Below are 16,284 nucleotides of genomic sequence, written 5' to 3'. Positions count from 1 at the left end.
CCTGCAGGGCCAACTCTACTGGGGTCAGCAAGAGTCTTCTGATTAGTAAAAACCAGTTGTATTTAGGCCTTTATGTCCAATGTGAATAGTGACGGGCTACCTACCACAATACAAACTATTTCCAGGTAGGTAACCTTTGTACCATTTCTTTCTTTCTCTCCTTAACTCCTCTTAAAAGATCTCACTGAAACAGAAGATGGAGAACAGGGGATATCACCCGGGGGCTTGGCTGCTCTACCAGCAGATTCATTACACCAAGGAAAGGCTATTTATCATTCTGTCCTCTCTGAGACGAGCTTGAGAAAAAACTCGCAAACTTCCATTTCATTGAGTTGCCATGAAGTTTCCTCTCCACAGTTATTTAATCTTGCAGGATCCCCTGTGCACCCTCCCCACCACCTCCACTGCTGATTGGTGGAAGAGTCCTGCTTGCCATTTGCTCCTGCTTGGCTGGGAAGAAAAAACCATGGTTTTAAACATGGCACCATTTTTGCCTCCCTGCCGGTCAGCAGCAAGCAGCAGGGCTGCCAAGGTCCCTCGGCCAATTAGCATCAGGAGGCCAAAAACAGCCGTATTTAAAACTGCCGTTTTCTCCTCCTCACTGATCAGAAGCAAGCCATAAGCAGGGCCTGTCCACCGATCAGCAGCAGGAGGGGCATGTGGGGGCGCCTGCATAATTAAAGGAGCCCCAGCACAGCCCACTTCTACCGTGAATTCGGTAGGGCGCTAGTCATTGCCGACGGTGTCATGTTTTCTGGGATTCCTCTCTCAGCTTTGCCTTTTCTCTAGTTTGATCTCATTGCCTTGCTTCACCAGAGTCTTTCAGTGCCCGTCACTGTGGTACATGTCCTCTCCTTACACTGTTATTCCATGTTTTATTTTCCAATTTTTCTTTAACCCTTATGTTTTCCCAGTACAAATTAGAAACAACTTGAAACTGATTGGACCGTTTGGAGAGCTCCACCTACAGACAGTTTTATTCCCCAGGAGCACTTATGGCATGTTAGAGAAGAGCAGGCTGCCAATTGAAATAATGGCTCTGTCAAAGCTTAGGAAACAGTGGAGCAATGGAGGAAACTGCAGAATCTGTCATTAGAGTTCACCCGCAATTTCCTACCCTCCCTACTAATGACTGAGGATGATGGTATTCGTACTTATACTGCTGTGGTAACGATCTGGGAAAGTGTCTTAATAAAGAGAAATGGCAGAAAGAAATCAGAGTTGGAACAGAAACTATCCAGCTCCATTTATGTTGTTGTTGTTGCTTTTTTAGAATGAATATTTCTGCACAGGGATGACATAATGTGTTTTTTTTTTTTTAAATTTAGTTGACCCTTTTTTAACTTTGGGCGTTCACAAGATGCAGTATTCAAGAGTTCCATCTGGAAAATATTTTAACTCAATGGGATCTGTGGAGTTAAAGTATCGTATAGAGTGGGATAAGAAAAAAAATTAAACAGCTAATGCTTAGGGTATGTTTAGAATAAGGGAGTTGTTTGTATAGAAGTGATTGCTGGTAGAATTGGAACAAACAGCGCAGAGCAGATGGGTGGTTTAGTCGAGATCTCTATGTTTCACCTCAGAATGAGCTGTGGTTTAGAAAACTGGCACTCTGCAGTCACTTTTGAATCTACACCAGTCTACAGATTTGTGCCTGATCACATTATAGCAGAAGTCCCATACATGTAAAACGGCTTGCTATACTGGTAGCTTTGCTGAAGTCAAAGGAAGCTGAGAAATTTTACGCACGCTGATGAACTGGACCCTCACAAAACTCCCATGTCAAAACAGCCGTTGCTAGGATAAGTCTGTTCAAAGCGTTTGTAGAAAACAATGACACATCGAAAAGACTTTGGTGGAGGAAATTTCAAGACGTTGCAGCACTGCGATAATTCTCCTTTCAATAAGTTCACCATGATTATTATCGTCACCAGCACGAGAACAGGCAATGGCAAGAAGCAAACCTGTTTAAAACCTGCAGTTTAAAGATCCTATATTCTATGGACAACGTACGGCACTTGCAGGAGAACTCGTGTCAATTAAAGCATGTAACACAAAATGTGAGGGAGAACTCGGAGTTGATTTTGTGATCGGTCTCGCACCTGCATTTGTTTTCTGCAGCACTAAACAACCTTTTTCATTAACCCTGGGTGACCTTTAACCTCCCGTTATTCCCCAGGGCTTTGTCTTTGTCAGTGAGCCCTTTTCGGTTCTGTGACTTACAGGTGGTTACTGTAGCTATGTACACTTGTTTTTCATGGTGCACCGTGCACTTAACGGCTCAGCAGGACCTGCAATTTCATACCTCTCACGGGGCTGGGGGTTGGTTTGCATGTGCTTTTCTGTTTTGTGGCTCATATGGTATCAATTACTATTTGATGGCAATGCCAAACCCTAGGCCTTTTGCATGTTTGTCCTGTGAGAAAGATCTGGAAGAGCCGACATCTGGTTTTGATTGTTGCAATTGCAGGTTGATAGAATAAACGCAGGGTGAGGTGGGTGGGTTTTCCTTCCGGCCCTTTCCACTCTGGGCTGGTAATGTGCTTCACTTGTGGATCTGGTCTTTTCATCATCTCACTCCTCCCCCATCTCCCTTCTCCCTCTTCCTCTCACTCCAAATCACCAGCAGCAACATGTGGCCCAAATTAGGGACCTGTGATTTAAAAAGCACCCTTCTGCTGGAAACCTGGAATAGGTCAGTCCAGGAAACAGAGAATATGCTTATAACACATAGTTAAAATACAAATTGACTTTAACTGAAAGTCCGGGAAATTCATCCCTAGAACTGGCAAAATTATCTGTGTTTGGATGGCAGGGCTGGGGAGAAGGAATAGAGGGGTCACTGGAATGTGTGTTTGCCTTTGGAGGGCAGCACTGCAGCTGACTTCTCATTGTCATCTACCCAGCATTGGGTGAGTCTTAGCGTTACTGAACTGGAGACAGTAGGGGGTACCCAGAAAGTGTCTCCTCATTACTGCTGCTCAGCAGGGATCGAATGTATAAGTGTGCCTGGGGAAGGACTATCACATTGGGGAAAAGAAGGCAAAGAAGTGATTATAGGGAAAGAAATAGTGACTTCTTTAAGCAAAACACTTTCATCAGCAACATTACAACATGTCTGTGTGGATTGCAGTGCCAAGCAGGTTTTCCCTTGTGTTGCTGCACCACAGAAGTGCTGTGATCAGTTTGAGTCTTTTCGTATCGCTGCAGCAGTTTCAGCCTTCCATAGAAAATTACGAATTCAAATAGGCTGAAAAGTTAATGAGGAGCCTTGCTTAAAAATATTGCTGTGAGCAACCCTATCGTATGAACTAAAAACAGGCAACCCCGATGAAAAAAGTTTAAATGCAGACTGCAGAGATGGGGAACAAGACCCAGGTGGCTAATTTCAGGAGCTCGTGCAGAGCGTAATGGTCTTATTTCTTACCCATCATTTATTTTGGAGTTCGGCTCATGCATTATCCAAACCCAGTAGCCATCACCAAAATCAGAGATCAAAGGAGCAAAATCTACAAGAAAAGGGACTCTGCTGCAGAGAGAAAGTCCTGTGGTGGATGTTTGTTACATCCCAGGTATTCGCTTAAGAGCATTTTTTCTTCCTATGTGAAGCTGACATCAGCTAATGCAGACCAGATCATTTCAGAGAGCAGGTTTATACTTTTTGGCAGTTCTGATAGCCATTACATTTTACCATTTGGTAGCGTACTTATAATTTAATAAAAATTCTCTTTTGAGATCTTTATTTTAAGGGAATTTCACCATGTATTAGGATCTATGGACCACTGACTGATGGGTTTATTCTCTTAACAAATGTTTCCTTATATCAAGTACTTATTTAAGTGGATTTCTCTGTATCCGGAAATATGCAGCCTTAAATCACTATTGTATTGTACAGCTTGCACTGACTATTTCAGCTCAGTATGCCAGGTAATATATTTTCTTTAATTTACCATTATACTTGAAGGCCAGACTGATGGCTTGCCAAAGTCTATTGTGTTGACACTGTCATAGCATTGCAGAGGGGATACCCTCAGCCTCAGCTGGGGAACATCACAAAAGCAGAAAAAAACATTAAAGCATTTTAGTTTGAGAGGAGACTAAGAGTTCCCTGACAGAAGTATAACCAAGTCTGAGAATGGACGGGAGGGAGGAGAAGTGATATGGGAAAGACCATCGCCAAGACTGAACGAGTAGTGAAAACCCCATATGACTTCTGCTCAGAGCTGGTTTGTAAAACACCTGCTGCTGACTGTCACTGGAAAAAGTAGTGGCATGGACTAGTAGAGAAAATAAGGGGCAGCCTTAGCCACGGTAACTTGCATTTGTATAGCAACTTTCTCTGAGGACAGCTCTGCTACATATAATGAAGCCAAGGCACAAAAAGGTTAAATCATTTGCCTGAGGTCCCACAGCAAGTCGGTAGCAGAGCCAGGGTTTGACCTATGATTTCTAGCTTACAATCTGTGTATAATCACTATCTCACACTGCTTCTGTCTACTGGAAGTACAAGGATATGAATTTAACTGCTTTTTATCTGCTAGAGTTCGAACATTTCCCAAAGCTGTCCATTTTTTTAATGAACTCTAGTCTTGCAATTCTTTCTTCGGTCATACTGAAACATGTATTACTCATCATCATCATCCTGTGAATATCATGGGCTTTCCTTCATGTGTTTGTCTACTTGCTTAACAGGCATGCTCTGTAGTAAGAGTATCTCAACTCTGAAGGGTCAGTCTTAACCCTTCAGCAGTAGGGGGTATCTATTTCAAGACAATGATAACAGTTGTACCTGACGTACTTGGCTGAAGAACCTTTTGTAATTCATATTTCTAACTTCTTATGTGGTTAATGACTCTGAACTTTAAATCACAAATTTTCAAATGGAATAAAGTGCTTGTATTAGGTTCCTCCCAAAAATCACTTTTGTGAAAAACAGAAGGACCTGCAAAGCAGTGATTTTTCCAGAAAAGAAAGAAAGGAGAAAAAAGGTGGTAGAACTTCAGGCTGACTCTCAAAATTTTAAATATGAGAAATCTTTCATTGTGTCATGTTACGGATTGCGTGCTTTCAGACAATATTATTCATTCATTTCTTCAAACATTTCTATCATGACACAACATATTTTTAAAATTCAGAACATCATATAAATGAAAATATTTAGATCCTTAATGTTTTTTCTGTGAACTCCAAGAACCTGAACGCACCCACAGTTTACTCTACTTTGCTTCTGTTCATCTTTGCAGGAAGCATAATTGTTATTGATGCTAGTGCTAGATCTATTTCCCCAAGCTTCCTATTCTGTTACAAATTAATCCTGTTTTACTCTCCAAATTTTGGATGGAGTCATTGAGCTATTTTTGTTTATCAATAGTTATTCTGTATAACTTATGTGTCTCTCTAAAGTATGACACAGGAAAGATTACTCATTGGAAAAATTATCTGGCAATTTTTTATGGATGGATTAATCTGAAATGCATACTATGTTTTCAGAGATTTAAAAAAATTGCTTGTTGCTTGTTTTTGGAAGAGTGACAAGGGAGATGTGGGCCAATAGAATATTGTATATTCATACAGTTAGTCATTTCCTACATTCCATTTGTTGCCTGTTTAAAATAGCACAGTCCCTATGAAATAAGGAAAAACATCAATAGACTTCATCACCTTTCAGAGGAGATTGTGCATCTGTGCACTTGACTAATATAATAGCAAGTTGAAAAAGGAAGACCAATGAATGGGAATTATCAGTGTTTTAAAAGTGTGACTTACAATGTTCATTTTGTTTCAGTAAGAAGTACAATATCAGGCTCTTTTTTAAGTAAATACAAGATAAAGAGAGATGTCCATGACATCTTGACTTCTGGTTCAGCCAGGAACAGTGAAGCTTCAGTTACTTTATTTTAATCCAGTGCTATTCATTTTATGAATTTTTTTCTATGAAACTGAACCCTCCCCCCCCCCCACTCTTTAACAAGGAAAAATCACACCCAGTTTCATGACACTTTGCAGCTAGCATTTATTTTGGGGGGGGGTTTTCCATCATTTCATGATCATTAAAATCTTTCTGTCTTGCTCTCCTTCTTTTGATGTTTTTATTTCTCTTAACCCATAACTTTAAAAAAAATGACTTTTACATTAAGAAGCTGCTGGCCAGCTCAATTTTTGCTAATGTTTTCACCATCCTTTTTATGCAGATCTTGCAATATAATAAATATCACCGTTATCCCATATTTATCTGTGCTATTTTCCTAGTGAATTCCCTATTACTTATTATAAGGACTACAGCTGTGCAACTCTTCGGTCACTGATTCAGTTTGGCGGAGATTTAGCCTGATTTGGTGGCTGAATCTCCAAATACGAATTGAATCAGGAGAACATTTAATCTCTCCAAATTGATTCGGAGAGATTTGGAAAGATTCAACGATTTAAATATTTACAACTTTAAATATTTTTTCTGTGTACCTTGAGATACCAGGCAACTCGTAAACACTGAGTTGCTGGGGTGGATGGAGCAGGGGGTCCCCAGCGTGCTCAGCAGGAGACCCGGGAATGGACAAGAAGCACTTCCGGTTTACTTCTGGGTCTGCCAGGGAGCATGCAGGGCCCCCCCCACCACGCTCCCCCTGGCTTGGCAGCTGGTGTCTCCTGAGTCTGGGGGGCACCCAGGTCCCCCCATGGCTAATCGCTGGGTGTGGAGGCTGTGGGGAGGGACACAGCAGTGGATCTGGAAGTGAACCAGAAGAACTTCCAGTCCACTTCAGGATTTGCTGCCGAGCATATTGGGGGGGCGGGGGTTGCACTCCTATGGGACACTCCATCTGCCCCAGCATTGCAATGTTCCTTGTACCTTGAGGTTTGTAGAAAAAACATTTAAAGCTGTGTCTATGGCCAAATCACTGATTCTCTGAATCAGCACTGAATCTTCAGATTTGGATTCGGCCAAATCAAATCGGGGACAGTGATCTGAATCAACAAATTGAATCACTGTCCCCAATTCAGGCTAAATCTGAATCAAATAGGGCCCATTTCGCACACCCCTAATAAAGACAATTTACTAGTGATGGCATGATGTCAGCCATGGAAGGTAGAAATGGATCTGTCCCTCTTATATTTGTAGGGTGATGGCCTTTCCAAGCAAGTTCATATATAGGATATATTAAATTATCAGTATAGATATCTTGAGAAACACTACCTATGATCCTTGTTTGCATCTGTTTAGATTGCTAGTTTCATAAAGTTTAATGACCTTCAGATTTTTCTTTCTACTACAAAAAAGTCACCCACATACAAGGTGTGCTTTGTACATTACATACCTTGTAATCTGCTAATATTTTTCCTAAAATCCAGTAATATGAGACCTACAGTAGAGATTTTCAAAAGCACAAAATGGCAGGTACTTAATCCTGTGGGAGTTGATTGGTATTTGGGCACATAACTGCCATTTATGCCTTTAGAGTACTTCCTGTTTGTTACTAGGAGACATTCTGATTTTTGGCAAAAAAATGGGGGAAGTCTTTTTTCTGTTTATCTGTTTATTTATGTTGTTTGGTCTGTTTTTTTGTGAGTACCGTGTAACACTGTATTTTTCACCAAACAGCATAATTGATTCCCATTCCAGAGCAATAGGCAGCTGTAAGCTGCCGAGCTGAAACTTAGCTTCATATAGCCTACTGCTGAAAGGAAGGGTAGTTAAGGCTTTTGTAGGGAATGTAGGGAAAACCAGCACTGTGGTTACTGTGGTGCTGTGGACAAAAGGGGACCCATCAGTAAGCAGTTATTCACTGTGTGCACCAGGATGACTTGCATGCTAGTGTGCACCAGGATGACCTGGCATCATAGAGACTGCAATTCTCACACTCACATTTAGGAATCTAACCAGCTTCTGTTATGATTTGACTTGAAAGCAAATAATGAAGTGAAGTGTAGCCCCAAATTAGGGTCTAGATCAAAGACATATATATAAAGTACAGCTGTGCAAAGCTTTGGCCCCTGACTCGATTCAGCAGAGATTCTGCCCAATTCAGTGGCCAAATGTCTGAATCCAAATCAAATCAGGAGGCCCTTTAATCTCTCTGAATCAAATTGGAACCCTCTGAATTGATTCAGAGAGATTTGGAAAGATTTGGCGATTTGGATATAGGCACAGCTTTAAATGTTTTTTCTACATACTTCAAGGTACCAGGTGGCTCATGAATGCTGTAATGGTGGGGTGGATGGAGTGTCCCACATGAGCATGGAGGCGCTCCCCAGAACACTCGGCAGCCCAGAAGTGAACCAGAAGCACTTCTGGTCCACTTCTGGGTCCACCGGCAAGTGCACAGGGCCCCCCCACCCCGTGCCCCCCCACACCTCCTGGCTTGGTGACTGGTGCCTGAGGGGGGGCACCTGGGGTCCACCTGCAGCTGATCTGATCACTGAGCCAGGGGGGCACAAGGGGTCCAGTTCCCAGTTTCCCACCAAGCATGCGGGGGGGGCGCTCCTATGGGATGCTCCATCCGCCCCAGCATCACAGCACTCATGAATCACGTCTGGTACCTTGAGGTACATAGAAAAAACATTTAAAGTTGTGTCTATATCTGAAGTGCTGATTCGCTGAATCAACATTGAATCTTCAGATTTGGATTTGGCTGAATCAAATCGGGGAAAGTGATCCGAATCAATCAAGCGAATCACTGTCCCCAATTTGGGCTGAAACCAAATTGAATATGACCCATTTCACACACACCTAATATAAAGCTATAGCTTCCCTGCTGTTGTGGTTCAGTGGTAGAATCCTTGTCTGCTATGTGGGAGACCTGGGTTTGCTCCTGAACGTGTATATAATTGCAGCCAATGAGGCTCTGGACTCAGTCTGGGCTTTGAATTGTCTCTCAATGGTCTAAAGGGGGGGATGGAGGGACTGGGCAGCCTCCAGTTTGCAAATAAAGGCATTTTTTTGCAAAGATCTAGTTGGTCTCGTAAAAGATATTACCTCTGCCATGAGTTTTGATTCCTTCTGCTTCTTAACCAATACGGCTACAACCTGGATGCCTAGGCATGTGCGTTGAAGGTCTTGGTGACCTCTCACGGATATACCATGATCCAGAAGGATCAACAGTTGCCTACTACTGTACTCTTATTTCCTTTGAGGTGATTTATAGCACATTCACAATGCAGCGGTGTTTTTTTTTCTGTTAATTGAGAAAGATATATGTGCACTGCCAAGTCTGTGCTGAGAGGTGGATGTCCTCAGTCTAGTTGTAAATATGCTGAGGAAAGGGATATTTATGCCATTTTTATGAAATCCTTCCTGTAAATATATGTATTGGATCACATTCAGAGGTGATGTTTAAAGTAGATAAGAAAATTTTAGGGGCTTTAAGTGACTCCCTTTTGAAATTTGCTAGTAGGTATAAATTACATTGGGAATGTAGGGAAAGCGGATTCATTAGTTTTTTTTTACCTACAACACAACAAATTCCATTTTTTACTGCCTTGTACACTGCTTCTGAATTTGATACAATAACTTTTTGGCCATTTTTCTAGCTTTGAGTCTTATGGTCCATTTAAAAATATGTCATTAACTAGGAATTGCCAGGTCTTGTCACTGATGGGTCACTGGAAGCCACCAAATTTACAAAGCCATGTAAGGTGGAGAAACCTAAAATTTCAGGTTCTTGTGCTGCCCTTTTCACCCCCTCCTTCCATAGTATCCTGCTTTTCCTTTCTGAATCTATTTTATTGACTGGCAGCTTCAGAGGTCAGACTGGGATTTATCAGGTTTTCTTTGGTTGTTGCTTGCACATACAGAAGAACACAAGGGAGTCAGTGGAAAGAAGAGGCAAGTCAGTAAAAGAACAGGGGGTGGAGAGAAGACATGGAAAAGGAGGGGAACATAGCAGGGGGGAAGCTGGGAAGACAGCAAGCAAAAATGGAGAGAAAGGCACCATAAAGCACAGAAATGGAAGATGATATTTGTCAAAAATAGTGGGAACATGTAAAGTAAGCTTGTTCCTTAATTCAAGACAAATTAGTAATCACAGAGGACGGGGTTTATTTTTTTGTTGTTTATTTTGGGGGAGGTTTTTTTTTAGTTAGCAGCCCCTTTATTTTTCCAGGGAGTAATGATCTTTTTGCATGATAGTTCGAATTAAAATAGCAATCTGACTGGTAAGTTCCACATTGTTTATTTCCAGTTAATTCTTCAGGATTTTTCTCCCTGTGAGGTATATGTGATACATGGACTGTTATCAAACAGGAATATGTTGTATGTAATTGCATGTGATACGACTGTAAAAATTTTAAATATTTTGTCTTGACATTTTCCCACTCTGATCATAGCACCCACCTTTGAAGCCCCTAGGCTGGAAATTAAGGGGAAAATGAGACTTTTTAATTACAAAAGATCAATCTTCTATCTTTTTCTAAGAGAGAAAAATTACAACACTTTTGTTAGATAAGTCTGTTGTTGGCTTTTTGTTGGCTGCTTTTGCGGAGAGGCGTCGGTTCCAGTGTCCACTTGTGAACAATATTATCAAATTAGAGTTATGTTAGGCTGGAAGCTCAAGGAGAAAACAAGGATGATGAGGCAGGTGAGAGCATCCTGGAGTAAAAATGACTCTTTTATTATTTGAAGTCAACACTTAAACTCCAGCTCAGGCCAGTAGTGCCTAGCTAATGCCTGTTTAATTAGCTATGTGAAAGGATTTCGTGGGCTTGTTCCAGTGCTTGGCTGACCTTCTTGTTCATGGACTCCACAGAAAAAGAGTCCACAGCAAAGGGCTGGTCCTTGGCAAGGACCTTGGCAAGACAATGTGAGGAAGTGTAAATGTAGCTGCCCATATCCTGTTGCTAGATGACCTTCACTTGCCAGGACTGTTGCATGTTGCCTTTCCCAAGCACAAAATTCACAGAAAAATAAAGAACTTTAAATAAAATCCAGTTACAATCCCTCTTTTTAAAATGGCAAATTTTGTTTTAAAATTTTTAAGTAAGTAAAAATCAGAGGTTTCAAAGTTGTAGAGTCACTGAAAAACAAGAGAGGAAGGGTGGAAGAGTAACTGAAAGAGACTATTTCAACTTTAAAAGTGTTACTAAATATTACTGATATCTACATCTCTTTCTCATATATACTGTAATTTAAGAAACCATCATGTGGTTTACCACAGGTTATTTTAAAGCACAAAGGCAGCAGAATAAGGCTAACATGCTCTCAACTGGGCACTCTTAAACATGAATGTTAACAACCCACAATTGTTAAGTTTATCATGATATTTTTAGAATTGGGGTAATTATAGTAAAGGTGAATGCCACAGTGCAGAAAATCTAACCTTTAATGTCAATCATTTCACTCCTTTAAAAAAAAATTCTGTTGCAACTATAGAAAGCTTTTTTAATCTGTTTCAATAGGCACATTGCTTTTTTGAAAGTATGAGCAATATCTGAAGTGTTTAGAATAAAAGACTAAACACTCTTTTCTGGCCAGTAGTTTATAAAACGATAGTACCATATACTAAGTGTACTGCAATTTGAGTCTATTTTGTGTTTTTTGTCTGCAGACGATTGCTAAAGCATTAATTCTGCCATTAAGGACTTCTCTAAATATTTCCATTGTCTTATTATGATTGTTCTGTGATAGCAGCAAGAAGGTACCGTAAACATTTTTCTGGGAAAAAATCCACTCTTCTCAGTCATCCAGCATCGTGGGAGGGGATGTTGACTAGACGGGTGGGGATGTGACGAAGAGTCTGGAAAGGGGAGATTTGAGAGAGCAGCTTGGTAAGGTAGGAGCTGACCCCTCTCCCTCTTGGCTCCTCCATCTTCCCGTTGGCTGGAGCTTAGGGTATTGATCAGGTTGCATGACTCCCCTATCTCTCCTCTCCATTCCACTTAGTATTTGCCCCTTTTGCCTCGTTAGCTACCAACCTGCCCTCCCCTTAGCAGTAGCCTAGGGGTTGTGTTTTCAGGATGTAGAACAGCTGACCGTTTGCCTGTTCTGAGATCAGGAAGGATTTTCTCCCACTAGGGCCAAATTGGCTGAAGTCCAGCGCGTGTGTGTTTTTTTACCTTTGTCTGCCTTAGTGTCCTGGAGGCACAATTGGATTGAAAATAGTAGAATTTGAAAGTTTATATTAGGAAAGGTAAGACGGACACAGCTTGCAGCCGGTGTCCAGTATGGGTAAAAGGGTAATAGGGCAAGCAGCCAGAGGTAAATAAATCCCTGGATTTTGCTGGTGGTGTTATGCTTATTGGATTTAAGGTCTTCACAGATGTGGCAAAGAGAGCTGACCTCTGGCAGTGGCAGGCCAAGAAAGATGATTGGTTACATGTCTGGTCCCTTGAAACCTAACACTGGCCCCCGTGTTAAATCCCTGGTAAATGGGAGCAGGGTGTAGGGATGGCTGTCTTTCAGTGTCACGTTAGTAAAATTGTGGTCTATTATTTAAATCATGTCCGCATCTATTGTTCATTCTTCTGCATCTCCTGATCAATGACTACTGGCTATTGTTGTCAGGGCTTGGGTATAGATTTATTTCTGCTATTGTTCAGACTCATATTATGTCCTTTTCCCTTAACATTAAATCTTCAAGCAAGTTTTTCTGTCTTCTCTTTCTGTGACTGGTAGTTTGCTTATAGTAAGCAAATAAAAGTACATCAGTAGCTTCTGAATATTACATGTATTTCCTTTTTCATGAATTTGCCAGGTGCAGAGTGTATGAATTGATATCAGTGGGAGTTGAGGGCCCTCAAGGGATCAGGCCTGAATTACGAAAAAACGTTGAAGTTACTATAGAGTTTATATTTTTACTTTTCATGTATAGTGCCCTGTATACCTTCCCAGAAAGGCACTACAATCTATTGAATGTATATATTTAGTATACAAACATTTTAAAAATTCCCTTGGGGTATATGTGAGCATTTTGTATTTAAATACATATAGAAAACCTCTGTTGTGAGTCCGTGAATTTTCTTGCCAAACTGTCTAAAGTGTAATTCTATCAACCTTACTCAGGTAGAGTAGGATCTTGCTCATCAAATAGCCGTGTTGAAATCAACCAGACAACTCAAAGAGTAAGTTACTCGGTGTAAGAGTGGCAGATTCTGGCCCTTTGTTTGCTGTTTATTTTGATGGAAGGAATGGAATTTTTCTTGCAATGTTTGTGAAATGCAGGCTGGACGTAGATGGGCTTTTTCCTAACGTTGCTTTCAGTTGTATTTTATTGGTGGATTTCTCTTTCCTTTCGCTGTGACCTGTGAATGTCAGAGTAGGCTCACTGCCAATTTTGTGATCTGCTGCCTGCTTCAAAATGGAGGCAGGAAGGTATCCATTTTCATCAAGATGATGACAGTGCTTCAGTCTTCCTGACCATCTGGAGAGAGGAACTTTTTAATCAGAAACAAAAAACTGAGGGTTTAAACATATATAGCAAAATAAAATGCAACGTTAAACTATACCTTATGAGTCCAGATTTTTTCTTTTATGTTGTCCCAGTCAAATTAAATGCAAACAAGAAAATACAAGAGCTATTTTTGTAAAAAGCACATTACAGAAATCTCTGGTGTATTAGTAAACAAATGTAAGTAAATTAGTTTTTTGGCACACATGCTAAGTTTGTTGCACACACAAATATAATAAGTACTAAAAAGCGTGTTCCCTCCCCCTTCTGAGACACACACATGCTGTGTTGGTGGTCTTGTGTAGATCCAGGTTTTTTAGTACTCCTTTCAAGCTTCTCTGCAAGGAGCAAGTACTCTGGGAATTTAATATCCCAAGATATGTTTATAATTTTCAGTTTTTTAGTTAGCACATATTCTAAATTACATTTTTTTAGTTGAGGGAACAAATGTGACTTCTTGCATCGCCTTCCTTTGCATCTCTAAAATTGTAAAATCATTGTACTTTCATATAATAAATCAATATTGTTTCATGTTTCAGTTATTCTATATATATATATGTTAAACAGTGTATCAGATGAAAGACATATTTTGGCAAAACCTTCACAAATATTCTTGTGTAAAGCTGGAAAATATCATACCTGAGTTTCTTCTGAAGGTTACCATTTATTTTCCAGTCACACAAATGCTGAGGATTTTTGTATTCCAAGAAAAGTATTGTATAGTGTTATAAACTGATTTAAACTGACCAAGGAAAAAAAAAACCCTCAATATTTCTTTCCTGCTTCTATTTTAAAGCCACATACCTTGAAATACTTCAGTCATTGCTAAAGGCATACTAAATTAGTCCTTTTTCCTCAGGTTTATGCCCCGTCAGCAAGCACTGCCGACTACAATAGGGATTCACCTGGTTATCCATCCTCAAAACCAGCAGCCAGCACTTTTCCTAGCTCCTTCTTCATGCAAGGTAGGATGCTGCTTTCAAAGGGAAATCTATTGTGCTTACATTTTCTGTATTCATATTTTGGCTTATACATATTAGAGACAGGCTAGACTATCATCCTTTGCTCTGTTACATTACCATTAAAATGAAGACCTGCAAGTCTTCATTTGGCCATTATGGCTATGAACATCTTGTTTTGATCCGGTAATGAAATGGAATAATGAAAAAGATTAGCCAATTCTTATCATTTAAGTTACTTAGGCAACTCTTCAATGTGTTTGTATACATGCACATGCATTATACTAAATGCACACAGCAGGTGAGTGTTCTTTGTGTATAAATGTGTGTGCACATGTATGTGTATGAAAGAGTCTATAAAATGTATAATATTTACAGTGTAGAGCATATGCACTTAATATACATGCATAGACATTATATAGTATAAATTAATTAACTGCATAGGGTCTCTTATTTGAAAATGGGTTAGTAGATTTTATAGATTCACTGTCACTCATTTTTTAAAGTCTAACAGTGTATTTCTTCCACTTACTCATATATGAATCCCATTAAAATAAAGTTCCAAGTAATTTATTAGTCAAAAGACCTAGACTTTTTGGAATTATCCCCAGACAAAAATGGGGTGTCCGCATTTTGCTCTATTTAGGACCATATTATTCACTTCTTAACATGTATGCATGAGTAGTCACATTTAATTGAATAGGATTACTTGGATATCTTCACCTAAGCACATTCAGAAGTGTGTGCAGGAACAAGGCTCAGATGTCCTCTACTTTGTCTTCCCCTGCCAAAAGAATAAAATTGATTCCTTCTTCCATCACCTTTCACCTTGGATTAGATGACCCTGGAGGTCTCTTCCCACTCTATGATTCAGTGAACCAGCATGGCAGATAGAAACTACACATCTATACTTCAGTTTCCTTTGACTCACCAGACTAGCACCTCAGATAAAAATAAATCATTTCATGCTGGAATCTATAGTGTCTCCAAAGCATGCCTTCATATTACATATGAGGGATTTAATTGAGCATGCTCACATCTGGGATTTTGGCATGGCCCTACCATTATTTTTTATATTTAGTTCTGGCACAAGGAGGAAAGCTGGAGCTTGGCAGAGGATCTGTTTAGTATCACACCAGGAAATCAGGCAGTTAGGCCCCAGACTGATTGAGCTGCTGCATCAAGAATAGGCAAAAACAGTCAGTTCCACCTGGCTTGGGTAACAGTTATTCATATGTTCAAAGGCTTGTCTGCTGTGCTCCATCACACCTGACTGTTAGAAGCAGCAAGCCATCACCTCACGGCTGTGTCCTCTACCTCTTCACCTCACTTGCTTCTGCCTTGCTACTCTATAACCCCAGCAGATTTTAGGTTGTTTCCTTCATCAGCGGTAGTGTAATAATTCCTTATTACCACTCATAATGGGCTATTAACGAGACAGTGGTCGTGACTATACATGTGCTTTAATGTGCAGTAGCCTATTTTACTGTGCATTAAAGTGCCACGTAAAAAACAGTGCAATTATGACAATGCGCAGTAAAATAATCTGCTGCACATTAAGCATCACTTAAAAACCATGCGTATTTGTTACTGTTCATTAAGGCAGCCTAATGGGCATTTGTTTAGTACCTCACAAGGAAAGTACTAAATTTAATGTGCATTAGGAAAAATGCCTTAATGCACGTGTAGACATGCCCAGTGATAGGAAAACATCATTACAGACAGTGCTTCTTTTGTCATGACCCTTGATCTATCCTAACTGTGTCTTGAAGTTGGAAGGCAGTAGATAGTGAAAATGAAAAGTCCTAACAGCATTTAAAAAGAGTGAAACCAATACATTTCTATGGACAGTAAGCCTATGTAGACTTTAATACAGAATATGAATCTTTTCAAATTTTGTAATTATCCTATTTGGTTTGTAAATTTCTATTGATATAGGATTCAGGGTACCT

The 16,284-nt window shown here is 40.1% G+C and overlaps 1 protein-coding gene across 20 annotated transcripts in view; it reads left to right on the top strand.

Moving 5' to 3' along the window:
- TCF4 (transcription factor 4) overlaps window positions 1-16,284 on the top strand; it is a 348,186-nt gene that overhangs the window by 265,237 nt on the left and 66,665 nt on the right. For all 20 annotated transcript variants that reach the window (XM_090037826.1, XM_090037830.1, XM_090037835.1 and 17 more), the window contains one exon: window positions 14,233-14,338. In XM_090037826.1, coding sequence (XP_089893952.1) covers window positions 14,233-14,338 — 106 coding nt within the window. The remainder of the gene's footprint in view (window positions 1-14,232; window positions 14,339-16,284) is intronic.

The sequence above is a fragment of the Crocodylus siamensis genome, chromosome 3 (genome assembly GCF_052110815.1).
Source record: "Crocodylus siamensis isolate JL-2025a chromosome 3, ASM5211081v1, whole genome shotgun sequence".
In the NCBI taxonomy this organism is placed as follows: Eukaryota; Metazoa; Chordata; order Crocodylia; family Crocodylidae; genus Crocodylus; species Crocodylus siamensis.
This window is presented reverse-complemented; position numbering and strand designations above follow the sequence as displayed.